The 14,552-nt window shown below is 39.9% G+C and overlaps 1 protein-coding gene across 2 annotated transcripts in view; it reads right to left on the minus strand.

The window, feature by feature from the left end:
- LOC126249002 (LMBR1 domain-containing protein 2 homolog) overlaps window positions 1-14,552 on the minus strand; it is a 122,149-nt gene that overhangs the window by 29,115 nt on the left and 78,482 nt on the right. For both annotated transcript variants that reach the window (XM_049950586.1, XM_049950585.1), the window contains 2 exons: window positions 11,941-12,118; window positions 3,958-4,139 (listed from right to left, as the gene is read on the minus strand). In XM_049950586.1, the coding sequence (XP_049806543.1) occupies window positions 3,958-4,139; window positions 11,941-12,118 (360 nt within the window). The remainder of the gene's footprint in view (window positions 1-3,957; window positions 4,140-11,940; window positions 12,119-14,552) is intronic.

Raw genomic sequence — 14,552 nt, forward strand, 5'->3', positions numbered from 1 at the left:
TACATGTGCTCTATGCACCCAAGAGCGTAGGAGACTACCGCATTGCGCAGGATGATGACAACTTTTGGCCTGCAAATATAGCTCCATATGAGTTGATTTGCGATAGACGCTGTGTCCCAGTGTACCATCAGCTTTTATTCTGACTAAGACGTCCAGGAATGGTAAGATGCCATCCTTTTCCACTTCCATTGTGAAATGTATATTGCGATGGAGCGAGTTCAGATGCTGGAGAAGCTCAGGTAATGTGAGGCCACACCACAAAAGTATCGTCTACATACCGTCAGAAACAAGAAGGTTTGAGACTTTTTGACTTCAGTGCTTTTTGCTCAGAGTCTTCCATAAAATAGTTGGCCACCATGGGAGACAGAAGACTTCCCATGGTGACACGGTCCACTTGGTAACTGAGTAAGAAATAAGTTGAGGTAAGCACATGTTTAAATAATGCCACAATGTCTCTCTCAAACTGGCTGCTGATAAGCTCTAATGATTCCTGCAGAGGTACTTTCGAAAACAAAGATATAACGTCAGAACTAACCAAAATATCAGACACTTGTAGCTTAAGTGTCTTCAGGTGTCCTATGAAGTCCTCTGAATTCCGGATATGGTGATCACACTTGCCTATGAGAGGTCCCAACAGTGTAGTAAGATGTTTGGCCAGAAAATAAGTAGGAGCTCCAATCTTGCTCACTAATGGGCGAAGAGGTGTCTCATCCTTGTGTATCTTGTGAGTAGGCCATACAGTCTTGGGGGAACTGCAGCCTGTTGGAATAGGTTTTTGGTCACTTTAGAAGGAATAGAACTCTTCTTGAGAGGATCTTATGTTTTTCTCTGGATTTTGCCAGTCGGATCCTCTCTTAGCTTGTGATAGGCAGGATCATCGAGCAGCACCCCCATCTTGCTGCTGCATTAAACTTGTGAGAGGACGGTGGCATTACCCTTGTTGGCAGGTAAAATGACGAGTTCTTTGTCCGCTCTCAAGTCTTGCAGAGCCTACCTTTCTGCTGGCCTGGTGTTGAACTTGCTCGGTGGGGCTCGTGTTAAAATTCTGCAAGAGTCTCTCCTAATCTCTTCTGCAACATCACGGGGAAGCTTCAAAATTGCCTGTTCTATGCCAACTATGACACCTCGGATTGGAGCTGTCTGTGGTGTTGGTGCATAGTTCAAACCTTTCTCAAGCACTGCAACAGCTGCGTAGTCCAGGATTCTATCCAGGAGATTAAACATGGTACGCCGATGTGGTGCATTCCCTTCTTGCTGCTGGGCCTCGAGACAAGAATCCTTGGACATTTGGCGGACCTTGTCTTGTTGTTTTGACCACTCAGCTAGTGCCCAGGTAGCACCATCTATCCAATCCCAGGATAACACTGAGAGTTTCGAAAAGCTCTTCAGATGCATTGATAGCAATTTTGTGGACACCATGTGCAGTTCCTGACTTGTATAACGTACCCTCTCTCTCACTAGGGCTGCACTCACCCGTCGTATAATTTTAACAGCGGCCACAAGTTCAATATGATGTTTAAATTTAGCAAATGCTGGGAGAGTTTGCTTGCCACGGCACCTCAATAAAAACGCCATAGTGCACAGCAGTCTTCCCCTCTTATTACATAACCTGTCAAACTCATGTACGTCGTTGGCCATCTCCTCCCTGTAGAGGTACCAGATATGACTTTTCATGCTTTCTCAGCAGATCTGTTGCAAATACGCTTCTCGGGTTTACTACCGCATTCGTATTGTGTAACACACACAATATTTTATAGATGCAACTGCTCGACATCATCAGGTGGTGGTAGATGCTGCTGTCACTGTTGCAAGACATAACTGATGATAATCATGTGGCGGTGGTGGAATTTACCATTTCAGGAGCAGGCAATACGCGTGCATGGGAAGACACTCATAGTTGGAGGAAAGCAGTGCTCCTGGTGCCCCCTGCTGGGAGCCGCAGAAAGGCCATCCGCACATGACAGTGCTGCCCGATACTCCTGCGGCTAAAGTCTGAACTAAATTGCAGATGCGTGTTGTGTCACTTGATGAATTGGAAGTTCTTGTTTTCCCTGTTTTTGATTTAATGGCAGCCAGTGCTGGATCCCAGGCGGCACTTAGTTGAAAACCTGCATCCCTGTTGATAAGGTTGTCTCCTATTTTTTTTTTATAAGTACACAGACCTGTTTATTTCTACAATGGTTTACATCAGTTTACAGCTTGAACATTTAGCTATTTTCAACACGATCACCATTTCTGTCGATGTATTTTTGTAGATGCTGTGACAGTTTTTGTATGACCATGTCATAACAGCTCGCCACCATGCTGTTCAGAAAGTTATGAACCTCTTCTCTCACCTCGGCGTCAGAGCTGAATCGCTTTCTGGCCAAATGTTCTTTTAATCTAGGGAACAGGTGTTAGTCACTAGGTGCCAAGTCAGGACTATAAGGTGGGTGGGTGATTATGTTCCACTGAAACTGTTGCAGGAGAGCAATGGTTTGCCGAGCGATGTGTGGGCTGGTGTTCTCATGGAGAATGTGTACGCCCCTGGTCAACATTCCTCTTCCCCAGTTCTGAATTGCCCGTTTGAGTTTTTTCAGAGTCTCACAGTACCTGTCATCATTACTTGTGGTCCCAGTGGGCATAAAGTCGACCAACAATACCCCTTTCCGATCCCAAAAAAATGGTTGTCATGACTTTACCGGCAGACTGTGTTTGTTTGAATTTCCGTGGCTTTGGCGAAGAAGGATGCTGCCACTGGCGTGATTGTTGCTTCGTCTCGTGTGTAAAGTGGTATGCCCAGGTTTCGTCAACCGTGACAATTGAGATCAGAAAGTTGTCCTGTTCAGCTGCAAGGCGGTGAAGAAATGCGCGGGAAGTATCAACTCGTTGCCGCAAGTGGTCCTCAGTCAGCATGCGTGGCACCCATCTTGCGCACACCTTCTGGTCGTTCAATGTTTCCATTAAAATTCTGTGAGCGGTGCTTCAGGAAACCTCAGGAACCAACGTGCAGAGATCATCCAGGGTGATCTGCCAATCTTCATGCACGCTTTACTCAATCTTCAACACTGTCTCCTCAAATTAACGGTCTCCCACTCCTTTGTTCGTCGTGAATTTTGGACCGACCAGCTGCAAATTCTCTACACCACTTACGAACATTTTTGACATCCATGCACGACTCACCACACACTTCCATCAATTGGCGATGGATTTCAATCGGTGCCCTTTGCGTTCAAAAACCAAATAACTGTGCACAATTTGCACTTGGCGGTAACATCCAACAGGAGATCCATTCTCAATGGCCGCCAAGCCAAGACTGAGCACCTCAGCGTGGCATGCTAAAGTTTAGACATGGCGAGTGAAGCACTCGTCATAACAGTGTGACCAACTATCACACAAACAGAGTTCTGTACTTATAAAAAAATAGGAGACCTTACTTTTGGGATTACCCTCGTATGTATGGCCTCCTTAACAACACAAACCTAGAAAGATCACGCTGGGGACAACATTTCCATCTGTTCGTAAAGCACACAATTTCCCGTGTCCAGGCAATGCTCTGCTACCACTGATATATCAGGTTGCCCCAGGCGTGTATGACGATGGTGTTCGATGCAACATTCTTGCACAGTTCGGCATGTCTGTCCAATATAAGATTTTCCACATTGGCATGGGATTTTATACACACCACATTTCCTAAGGCCAAGGTCGTCTTTGACCGAGCACAATAAATTACTCAATTTCGCTGGTGCTGTGCGAATTACACAATACAATCCGGCAGCAAACCCGAGAAGCATATTTGCAACAGATATGACAGGAAAGCATGAAAAGTAACACAAGGAGACATGGTGTCTTTGGTAGAATACCATAACTTCGTAAACATTGGAAACTGAAGAAAAGAAAAAAAACTCAATTCAAATGACTAACAAACATATTCAATAGCTAGAAGCTCAACATAAGATACAAAAAATTACAGCTCACCTCTATTGTGGCATAATCATAACTTGCTGCTGCTAAATTAATGAACTCTGCAAACAATGACAGAACTGGTTCTTTGTTAAAAAAAGTAACTTCTGACCAAACAACAGCAACGGATAGCAAGCCAGTGACAACTGCCATCAGTTTTAGAATATAGTTCTGAAGCACGCACTTCCAGTACCATTCTGTGGGGAAAAACACACATTACTAAAACACAAAATTCAATGTCATCAACTTAGGTGTGATCATTTTATGTAAAACAAAAACTTTATATTAGGCTGTTAAAGATTAGGTGAATTAACTTTAACTGACAAGTAGGCAAACACAAATGGAAGTAAAAATGACTGCAAGGTGAGCACAAAAACTGTCAATAACGGATGCTATTGTCAGCTGAAGAACAATCAATGTAACACCTCCACCCCTTTTTTCAATGTGCAATAAGAGCAAATTAAATTTAAGATAAATATATTTTTGTGCAGTTGATGTGTTTTTTATATGTCCTATTCAATGTATACAATACCTATTATGGGCAAACAGTCAAAACATGTTACATTAATTGCAAAAAAATGTTGTATGTTCAAATTTTTAAAAAAATCTGTGTTCTCTTGTACCTAAACCATTCCATGATACATTTATACAGCAATGGTAGAAAATAAATCAGCCAATACAGCAGTGGTGATTCATATTTGCTACTCATCATTTATGCAAGTTTAAGAATTGGGTGAATAAATCATTAAACACTGAACTATTTTCAAGATACGTATATGCTGTATGCACATAATAATATTCATGGGAACTCCTTAATCTATACATATTACAGTACTAAATTAAAGTTGGGAATTTTGATACAGAGTTCACCAACATATAGACTGAGTCAAAAGGGAGATTTGCATATGCAGTTTATTACTGTTACGCCAGCCAAGTCATCCACTTGTAGACACTTTGTGCTAACTGTGAAAAGAAGGAGCATGTCCCTCACGATACCTAAAAGGATGTCTCAATAACACCCCAATTCCCAATTTATTGTTATGTTTAAACTATCAATATCAGCAACTCTGAATTGCTTTTGTTAATGAAAATTTCTAGGTTTAATACAAATACTGGAAGCAGCAAAGTTAACAATTCATTTTATAGTTGAGGGACTGAACAGTCAATAGGTACAAACAAGACAGAAAACATTACTAAGCTTTCAGACAATAAATTGGAGGGTGATTCAAAAGTCCATTAACATTTGAAAATTCAATACTTCATGGAAGTGGAGAGGTAAAATTGACACACTGCTCGAAATGACATGGGATTTTAATGAAACAAAAAAAGTGCACAAAATGACCAACAGAAGGTACTTCATATGACGCAAATGCAATAATTATCATAATATCTGATTTTTAGCAAACAAAATTCTTTGTAAGACATGCTCAACAGGTCCACTGTCATTCATCAACAATACCTGTAGTTGAGGGATAATGCTGTGAACAACACTGTACAGTGTATCATTAGGTATGGTGAGAAACTGCCAACGGATGTTGTCTTTGTATTTTAGCATGCCTAACGGGGTCGGACAATTGTGGTAGACTTGCGACTTCAGGTAACCCCACAACCTATAATCAGAGTGACTGAGGTCTGGAGACCTGGGAGACCAAGCATGACGTGCACAGCAGCTCAGAATGTGATCCTCACCAAACGATCTGTATTGAGTGGAAGGAGGGGGGGCAAGGGTGTGGAGTTGAGTATATTGAGCTCATTTGCATGTTCAGCCACTGGGATGTCGACTCTGGCTATGACGGGACTGGAAAACGGTGTGCTAGGAGATTGCATATGACACGTCTTGCTTTCTGCATCTTCCAGAGGGGTATGACTCATGAGTCAGGAGGTTGAGAGTAGGTGTGGCATAAGGATGAATGAGGCTACTTCATGGTCTGGGTGTGCAGCAGACTACCACTTTGGCAGAAGTGGGAAAGTTTTGTATGGGGGAAGGCTGTTTGTCATTTCCTGGCACAACGACAGATAGCAGAAACCCTAGAAAAAGACAGTTTCAGTTTTTTCAGTGTGCAGTGATGCTTGGTAATGAGGGGGAGTACTACTATGCAGCTGGTTCATGGGGATGTTATAGGGTTAAGGACACGTGTGTAAATGGTGCAAGAGATTCATTTGTGGACTAGGGTTTGGAGAGCAGCGACAGTTTGTGAAGACCCTGATGAGAGCACCACCATACTGCACAAGGGATTGCTCATCACTGCAGATGTAATGTCTGTGCGTCAGCAGAGTGTATGGGAGGGATCTTACAGCGTTTAAGGGATGACAACTATGAAAATGAAAGTACTGTTGGTGGCCAGTAGGCTTCACATGGATGGAGATTTTTATAGATAGGCTTACCATACATCCAGGATTAGCTTGGACACTCCAGGTTTTTCACTGCTGTCCGAGGTTGCAAAAATGTCTGGGATTTGAGAATTTTATGACTGGTGAGGTTCTTTTTCTTCTTTTCTTCTTCTCCTTTTTCTTTAAATTTTAGACCTATATGTTCAAAATCACGTTTCTCATATGGCTGTGCCTCTCTCAGCCAACCTTGGAGAAAGTGCTGTCATTGATGGGGAGGAGTGGCTACCAATCCCGACACAACTTTTCACTTACTGTTAGGAATTTGGCAACACATCAAGCACAATGTGTGTGTATTGTTTTCATGTGTGAAGTGTTTCAAATATGCATTTTTGACATTTTAACTCTATTTGGTTTTTGTTTCATTCTTTATTTATTTTATTTACATGAATTAGTCAATTAAGGACCACATAACAAATTCTATTTCATGTTCACTTTTTCTTTCTTTCTTCTTGGGTTGCTCTTCTGCCTGCTGCAATTTTTGCTGCATCCATTTCTGTAAGTCCAACTTCACTGAGGTCTTTCTTTATTCCTTACCAACATTTTCTTCGTTAATCTGTCATCGTCCATTCTCACCAGATGACCAAAAAACATCAGCCTTCTCTTTCTCATTTCCGTTGTGGCTGGTACAATAAATTGGTAGATCTCATTGCTCATCTTTACCCATTTTTCACCAATTTTTTTGTGTTCACTAAGAATCTTACTCAGAATTACTCTTTCCTCCTTCTCGAGGTTATCTATTAGTCCTTTGTTCTTGAGGGAGAGTGTCTCTGCTGCAGATTGAACTTCTGTTCTCGTCACTGTATTGAAGTGTAATAACTTTGCATTTCGAGACAGATATTTTTTATTGTACAGCTTCTGTGTTAAAATGTGTGCCCTCCTAAGTTTAGCTAATCAGAGTTTGACAGCTTTGTTTTCTATGCCAGTATCCGTTATTGTTTCTCCCAAATATTTAAAGTGTTTGACCCTTTCGATACATCCAATAATTGTGTGCAGTTCTTTGATTTCCTTATATTTGTTAGACATGAATACAGTTTTTTCCTTGTGATACCTGTAAACCAAATTTAGCTGCATGCCTTGCTAAGATTTCTATTTGTTTAATTGCATCTGCTATATTTGTAGATAGGAGAGCAATATCATCTGCAAAAGCTAGTGCATGTATCGTAAGGCCTGTAACTGATCCTCCAAAAGAAATTCCCTTTACTTTTTGTTGTGGGTATTCCTCCAATGTCTCCCTGATGTTGAACAGAATTGGGGAGAGTCCATCCCCTTGTCTCAAACCCGTTTGAATATTAAAAGGTTCAGAAATCTTGCCTCGAAATTTGATTTTGGACTTGGTATCTGTCAGTGTTGCTTTACTATATATTTAGTTTTTCTGTCAATTCCAAATTCCTCTAGAGTTCTAATGAGGCTTTCTCTGTCTACAGAGTCATACACTTTTCTAAAATCAATAAATGCCATAACATGTGGTTGACCAGCATGTGTTCTAATTATGTTTTTAAGGTTAATAATTTGCTACAAACAGCTACTCCCTTTTCTAGATCCACCTTGGCATTCTCCTATCTGTGCATGTAGAACTGGTTCAATCCTATTTATTAATATCTTGGAAAGGACCTTTTATGGAATGGATAGAAGGGAAAGCCCCTTTTTGTGAACTGGATGTATAAGTGCCGTCCTCCAATCTTCTGGGATCTTCTCAGTTCTCCAAATTTTCTTAATAATTGTACCGAGGTATAGTGCTACTTTTGCCTCACCTAGTTTCTAAAGTTCAGCTGTGATTCCATCTTCACCAGAAGATTTGTTGTTCTTGAGGGATTTTATAGCTTGCCAGACTTCATTTAGAGTTGTTGGATATGATTCTGCAGGGATTTCTTCGGGAGTTTTGAATTTCGGTTTCTCTGAAGGTGCTTTACAGTTGACAAGGTCTTCGAAATAGTATGCTAAAATGTTGCAGTTTTCTTGGTCATTTGTACCTAATTTCCCTGATTTAAACTGAGTGGTTCGTAACCTTTCTGGTGTCTTTTGAAAGATTGGTAATAGTCTCTGGATTTATTTTGAGTGAAGTACACCTGTATTTGTTGAAGGGATAGTAATTCATACAGTCTCTTTTCGTTTCCGATTGTGTAGGAGGCTAGTTTTCTACCTTCTCTGAACCTTTTCAGGTTGTTTTGTGTCGGATTTGATTTAAATTTTTGCCATAGCTGTCGTCCGTTTTCCAAAGCTTCATTGCACTTTTCATTCCACCAGATATTCTTGTGTTTAGTTTTGGTTGGAAGAGATTCATCTGCAGCTTTCATTATATGAGACTTCATTTTGTCCCATGTCTCACCTTGCAATTTTGATTTGAAATAATTTTGAGTATCAGCATCAATATTCCTGGTTTCAAAATGCTTTCTCATATTTTTATTATTATTTCTTCCTGAGTTTGGGATGAATTTAATTTTAGACTTAACAAGATAGTGATTTGTATCTATTTTGGCTCCTTTCTGCACCTTAATATTTTGAATTATCTTAAATTCTCTTCTAGGAATGGCCATGTGGTCAATTTGGAACTCTCCATCGAGTTGATTTGGTGCTTTCCACGTCTTCATCTTCTTTGGATGTACCTTGAAGTGTATAGTCATAATTTTGAGGTTGAAGATTTGACAGAGTTCCACAAGTCTTATTCCATCGTTGTTTGTCCTCTTATGCGCCAGGTATTCTACAATGCTGTTTTTTTATTTCTTCTCCTTGCCGTGCTGTGCATTAAAATCCCTGAGCAGAATGATGACATTTTCCTTTGGAATCTTCTGGATCATGTATTTCTAGTTCTTCCCAGATAGTCTGTACTTTGTTTGGATTTTTTGTTGGAGCATGAGCACTCACTAGTGTATACATTTTGTTTTCACATTTGATTGTCAGTGTTGAGAGCCTGTTGGACGTAGAGCTGAAGTTTGCTATGGACTCCATTATATTTCTTCTAACAATAAACGGTGTACCTAATAGAGGGCATTTTCCAAAGATATACTCTGCTGGTTTTCCTTTATAAATTCTGTAATTGCCTGTTTCAAAGGAATTTTCATCAGTATAGTGAGTTTCTTGTAGTGCCAGAATTTGGATATTATGGTGTTCAAGTGCTTGAATCAGTTCTTGATGTTTTCCTGTTTTGATCAGTGAGTTAATGTTCAGTGATCCTATATTATATTTCTTCTTCAATTTGAGTTTTTCAGGTCGATAAAACAAGAGCAGAAATTGAAGGCTCCCCAGAATACGAAATGCCTGCTTGCAACCTGAGGTCGAGAGATTTTACTCCCTGGGGTAATTTGTTTTCTTTTCCTCTCATAATCCATAAAATTTGTAAGGTTGGAGTGGTGGAGCTCTCCGAAGATTGCTCGAGATACAACTGGAGTGTTAATCCAGAGGGTTTGTTTTGGTCCACGAGAGCTATTTTATTTCACTCAAGTCCACTGGCAAACCAGTGAGGACCCCCCCCCCCCCCCCCCCCCCAATCCGCCACCCAGGGATGCACCACGTCGGAGTAGCACCTCTCTGCCTGTTATGACAGCATAAGAGGTTCATTCTTTAGCAATGGAAAAAAGTGTGTCTTTAATGTTAATCTGCAACATGAATACAAATTATTGAAATTGTGTAATGACAGTAACAATGAATGTGTGTATTGCGCACTATGTACTGGATAATTTTCTGTTGCATATAAAGGAAAAGGTAATATAACAAACAATGTGAAAACAGCTAAACATAGAAGTGCTATAAATGCTGCTACTTCACCAAACATATGAGATTCTTTAAATCCAAAGATGGGTATTGTGACCTGCAGTGTGTTGCTAAGGGCTACACTTTCATACCACACTAACATACACAAACTCAGTTTCAAAATATCAGACTGCACACCTAAACTGTTTAAAAACTTATATTACCCAACATTTTCATCTGCTACAATTATATATTATATTTGATAATGTGGTGTGTTCTTTGGAAAACAATCATATAACAGTAATGATGGATAGCTCAAACTGAAGTGAACTTGTTCCAATCGTTGTAAGATATTTCAGTCTGGAGGATGGAATTCAAATTAATTTTTTAAATTTTGATGAAATATTGGGTGAAACTGCTCAAATTAATACTCAGTGTATTTTTTCACATAGCGCAAAAAATAAAGTTGAAGAATATTAGTTTGTTATACTGCTGATGCCTTCAGAAAAGTTCAAAGTTATTTAGACAGACCTATCTAGTATTTTAGGCATTGGGTTATTCAGGCCCACACTGTACATAAACCATTTCTGAGCAAAGTTTTCTAGTGAAAAATACAACTGTATAGATGAAGTTTAATGTTTCATTAAACACTTAAATCTTTTAAGTAATTTCAAAAATATGTCATGGGTTGGACCCAAAACAATATGGTAAGCCTATTTCCAGACCTATCAAAAAGTGGAGATTAACATCTGAGAAAGTGGCACTCTGGGATGAGGACAGGACTGTACTTACACACAGCCATTTTGTGGGCACAACCACCAACGGGCTGTCGACCACAATAAACAGCCACTGACTAACTGAGACCAAGAGTAGAGCCTACTGGCCCGTATCTGAACATACTACTGTGCACAATATATTTCACTTCAATGTCTCCTGCACATCGGTGCTATCTAGGTCTAAATTACGGAGACAGATATTGTCCTTAAAATGAATCATTTGGTCCAGCAGTACTACTGGTCTCAATCTCTGCTAGACCCCCGTCCCACACTCACCTCCGTTTTTGTCCCTATGCCCCCTCCCCTCCCCCCAATTCTTCACACATTCCACAGTCTCTCTCTTCCTCCATTTTATCTTCCCTTTTCAGTCCATTACTTCATGTCAATGTCCGTTCACATGCAACTCCCCCTGCCCACACCAGTGTGATCACACTAGTGCCACATGCCTATCCTGCACACTTGTCGTCTCCCCCTCTCAACTGTCAGCCACCCTCCCCTCCAGTCCTCCCTCACCCACCTTTCCCATTTCTTGAGCTCCACTCAACACAACCCCTCACACACCAGTCCAGCTGTAGTACCGACACAATGCAACCAGTCAGGAAATTGTAGCTGTATGTACGACTGTCAGTGCTTTATCTATATGGCGAGAGTTTACTTTCGATCCAGTACCTGAAATGTTTTTGTAGTTTTCAAAGGCATCCCTATGTAATACCACAGATTAAAATAGTAAACAGCAGATCAGCACAAAGGACAGCACAAACTATTCTTTTTTTCTGGAAGCAAGAAATCACAAGTATGCAAGATAAACTGTATTCTAAATTGTGTGTCAATATTCATGATAGGTTAATCCCGTGGGAAAGGCCAGCTGTTGAAACCAAACACGTGCCTTTTACAGGCTATGCTTTACCAATTGGGTCACCCAGACAAATCTATTTGAGCTTCTCATATTAATCTCACAATTAATTCTTTCTTTCCATTCCACATTCCATAGATGTTCTCCTGGTAACTCTAAAGGCTAGCACAGCTGGGATACTGACTATGACAGAGCGACTGGATTTCCCAAAACTTCACGGTTCTTAAACTATCATGATCATTCAGCAGAGTGAATATGTTCATAGCAGTAAAAGATATAAATTGTCTTCACCAATGGTAGGTGTGTATATCAAATTCAGCAATGCAGGTCGCGCTGGTCGGAAAGTAGGCCTAAATACGTGATCACGATTCTCTTGATTGTATGCAATGTCTTCCAGTTCAAAGATTTTTTCCACAAGAATAGTCCACTGTGTCTCAGTGCGATGATATGTTTGTAAGGTCTTTATAACCTGAAAACAAAGGAATTATTAAATATTAGTGAGCGTTCCACTACTGTGATTCAAATATGGTGCAAACAGTACATTCTCAAACTAATATGTATGTGATGGAGACACTTAACATTTATGTCATCTCTCTTGGATGCCTATGTGCTACTTAGGACAATTTTGTAAGGTCTGCATGTTATGGGGAACTATTAATATCACCATTGTTTGCCTTGATGTTGTAACCTGTATGCGTCCTAAGATCCGATGATGGCGGCTTTAGTTTCGCCAAAATCGGTAATCGTGGAATAAAAAGAATTCCTGCGATCTTGGCTACCAGTTTATTGTTTTACAACCATCTACATTGCTCCCACATGAGCACAATGTGCTCCCTACAAAATTCTCAAACTACTTCATGACATAAGTTTTATAAATGTTATTCAAAGATATCTGCAGTGCGTAATACAGTTTAAGTACATTTAGTTAACAAGGATTTCCACACGGATTCATCATATTACACATTTCTATAAAATACATTGAAAATTTTTTTGTATATGTAGACAGTACATGAGGAAAACTCATTTTTATAACAAAGACGGTGAAGTTACATCACCATCTATAAAGCTTTGTAAGCCATTTTTATAATGAAGATAGTACTGTTTGCATCTCTATTAACTTCTGGGCATCCCTCCAACATCTGAGCATAATTCTGTACTACAGTAATTTTTCTTGTTCCTCACAGATGTTCCTCTGGTTTGTGAAATGTGCCATTCAGATACAGAATGGTTCTTTGGGGCATTATTTGATCTTCATAATACAGCTCATCTTTGGTATCTTTTTCCCTTAGTAATAATTCACTACGCCTGTTTCAAACGATCTTAATGAAACTTGGAAGGTATGTGGAGGAGCAAAAGAGTGTGATACATACTTTTTGTTTGTGCCCAATTTCATTTTTACGTGGTAAAAAACACCCCTAAAGATAATTTGGCATATTAGGTTTAGAGAGAATATCTTCAAAATGATGACAAATAAAAAAAATCATATAAAAGTTGACAAGTAATTAATTTTCTTGAATCAACTTCTGAAATAATTTGAAATTTTGCAAAATATCTCACCACCATTAATTAATTTTGAAGATAAAAACTCTTATTTCAACACAAATTAATAAAGTTTTCAAACTACATACATTCATTTTTGGAAAAATAAGCTGTACAAAATGCTTTGTGAGTATTTTCAACATATCTATTTCAAATATCTGAACATTCATACCTATTTCAATTATCTATTTTACTTATATTTGTTTAAATTTAAATTGTTATTTTACATTCATTCCTGTTGTTGGAGCTTCAAATTTACCCTGGCTTGCAGGATCCTTATAGGGCTTCATTCGAAGTATGTGGACCATATCTCTGATCTTTTGTCGTCTTGTCTCGGGCTCAAAATCTTCAACTTCATAAGTAACATCAGACAACTGTCTTACAACCTTATAAGGTCCAAAGTACCGCCTGAGAAGTTTCTCAGAGAGACCAACCTTCCGAACAGGCATGAAGATCCAGATAATGCCACCAGGCTGGTAGACAACAGGGCGGTGGCTTGCGTCATACCTTTGGCAATTGTTTTCTTGAGCCTGCAGCATGCAGAGTCGAGCTAACTGCTGAGCTTCCTCAGCTCTGATTAACACCTGGCCGATGTAGTTGTCGTCCACATCATCAGGATGTAATGGAAACACAGTGTCCATCATCGTAGTCAACTCACACCCATGCACCAGGAAAAATGGCGTAAATCCTGTGGTTTCTTGTTTGGCGGTATTGTACGCAAACATCACGAAAGGTAGTACCTCATCCCAGTTGCTCTGCTCAACAATGATGAACATTGATAGCATGTCGGCCAAGGTCTTATTAAGGCGTTCAGTAAGCCTGTTAGTTTGCAGATGGTAGTCAGTCATCCTGTGATGAGTAATGTTGCACCGGCGGTTTATCTCTGTGCAAAGATTCTAATGTTGCAGAAACTGTGGTGTAGTGGTTATAATACTAGACTTTTGAATGGAGGGTTGTGAGTTCAAAACTCACCTGAACTGTAAAATTTTAATTTCTATATTCAGTTCGAGTACATTCTAGAAGTATCCACAAAGATCAAGAATCATTGTACTGGAATGTTCTGTAACTGTATATATACGTATGTGTTCTGGCCGGAGGCAGTTCACTCCGTGCTCTTGTATGTGCAAGTGCTGAATAAACCTTTGTTAAGTAAAGTTAGTGTTCATCATTCAGCTAATTACACCTTCTTCTTTGTGACATTATTCCGGTGGAGATGCTGGGTAACAATCCCAGTACCTCTCACTTGGCTTGTGGATTTACTGCTTACTGCAAGTGGTCGCCTTACCATTAGGCTATGCGAGCATGACTCAAAGCCAGACCCAAACTTCCACATGCCGTCAACTGTGTCTACAACCAGCACTCGT

The sequence above is a fragment of the Schistocerca nitens genome, chromosome 3 (assembly GCF_023898315.1).
Source record: "Schistocerca nitens isolate TAMUIC-IGC-003100 chromosome 3, iqSchNite1.1, whole genome shotgun sequence".
Taxonomy (NCBI): Eukaryota; Metazoa; Arthropoda; class Insecta; order Orthoptera; family Acrididae; genus Schistocerca; species Schistocerca nitens.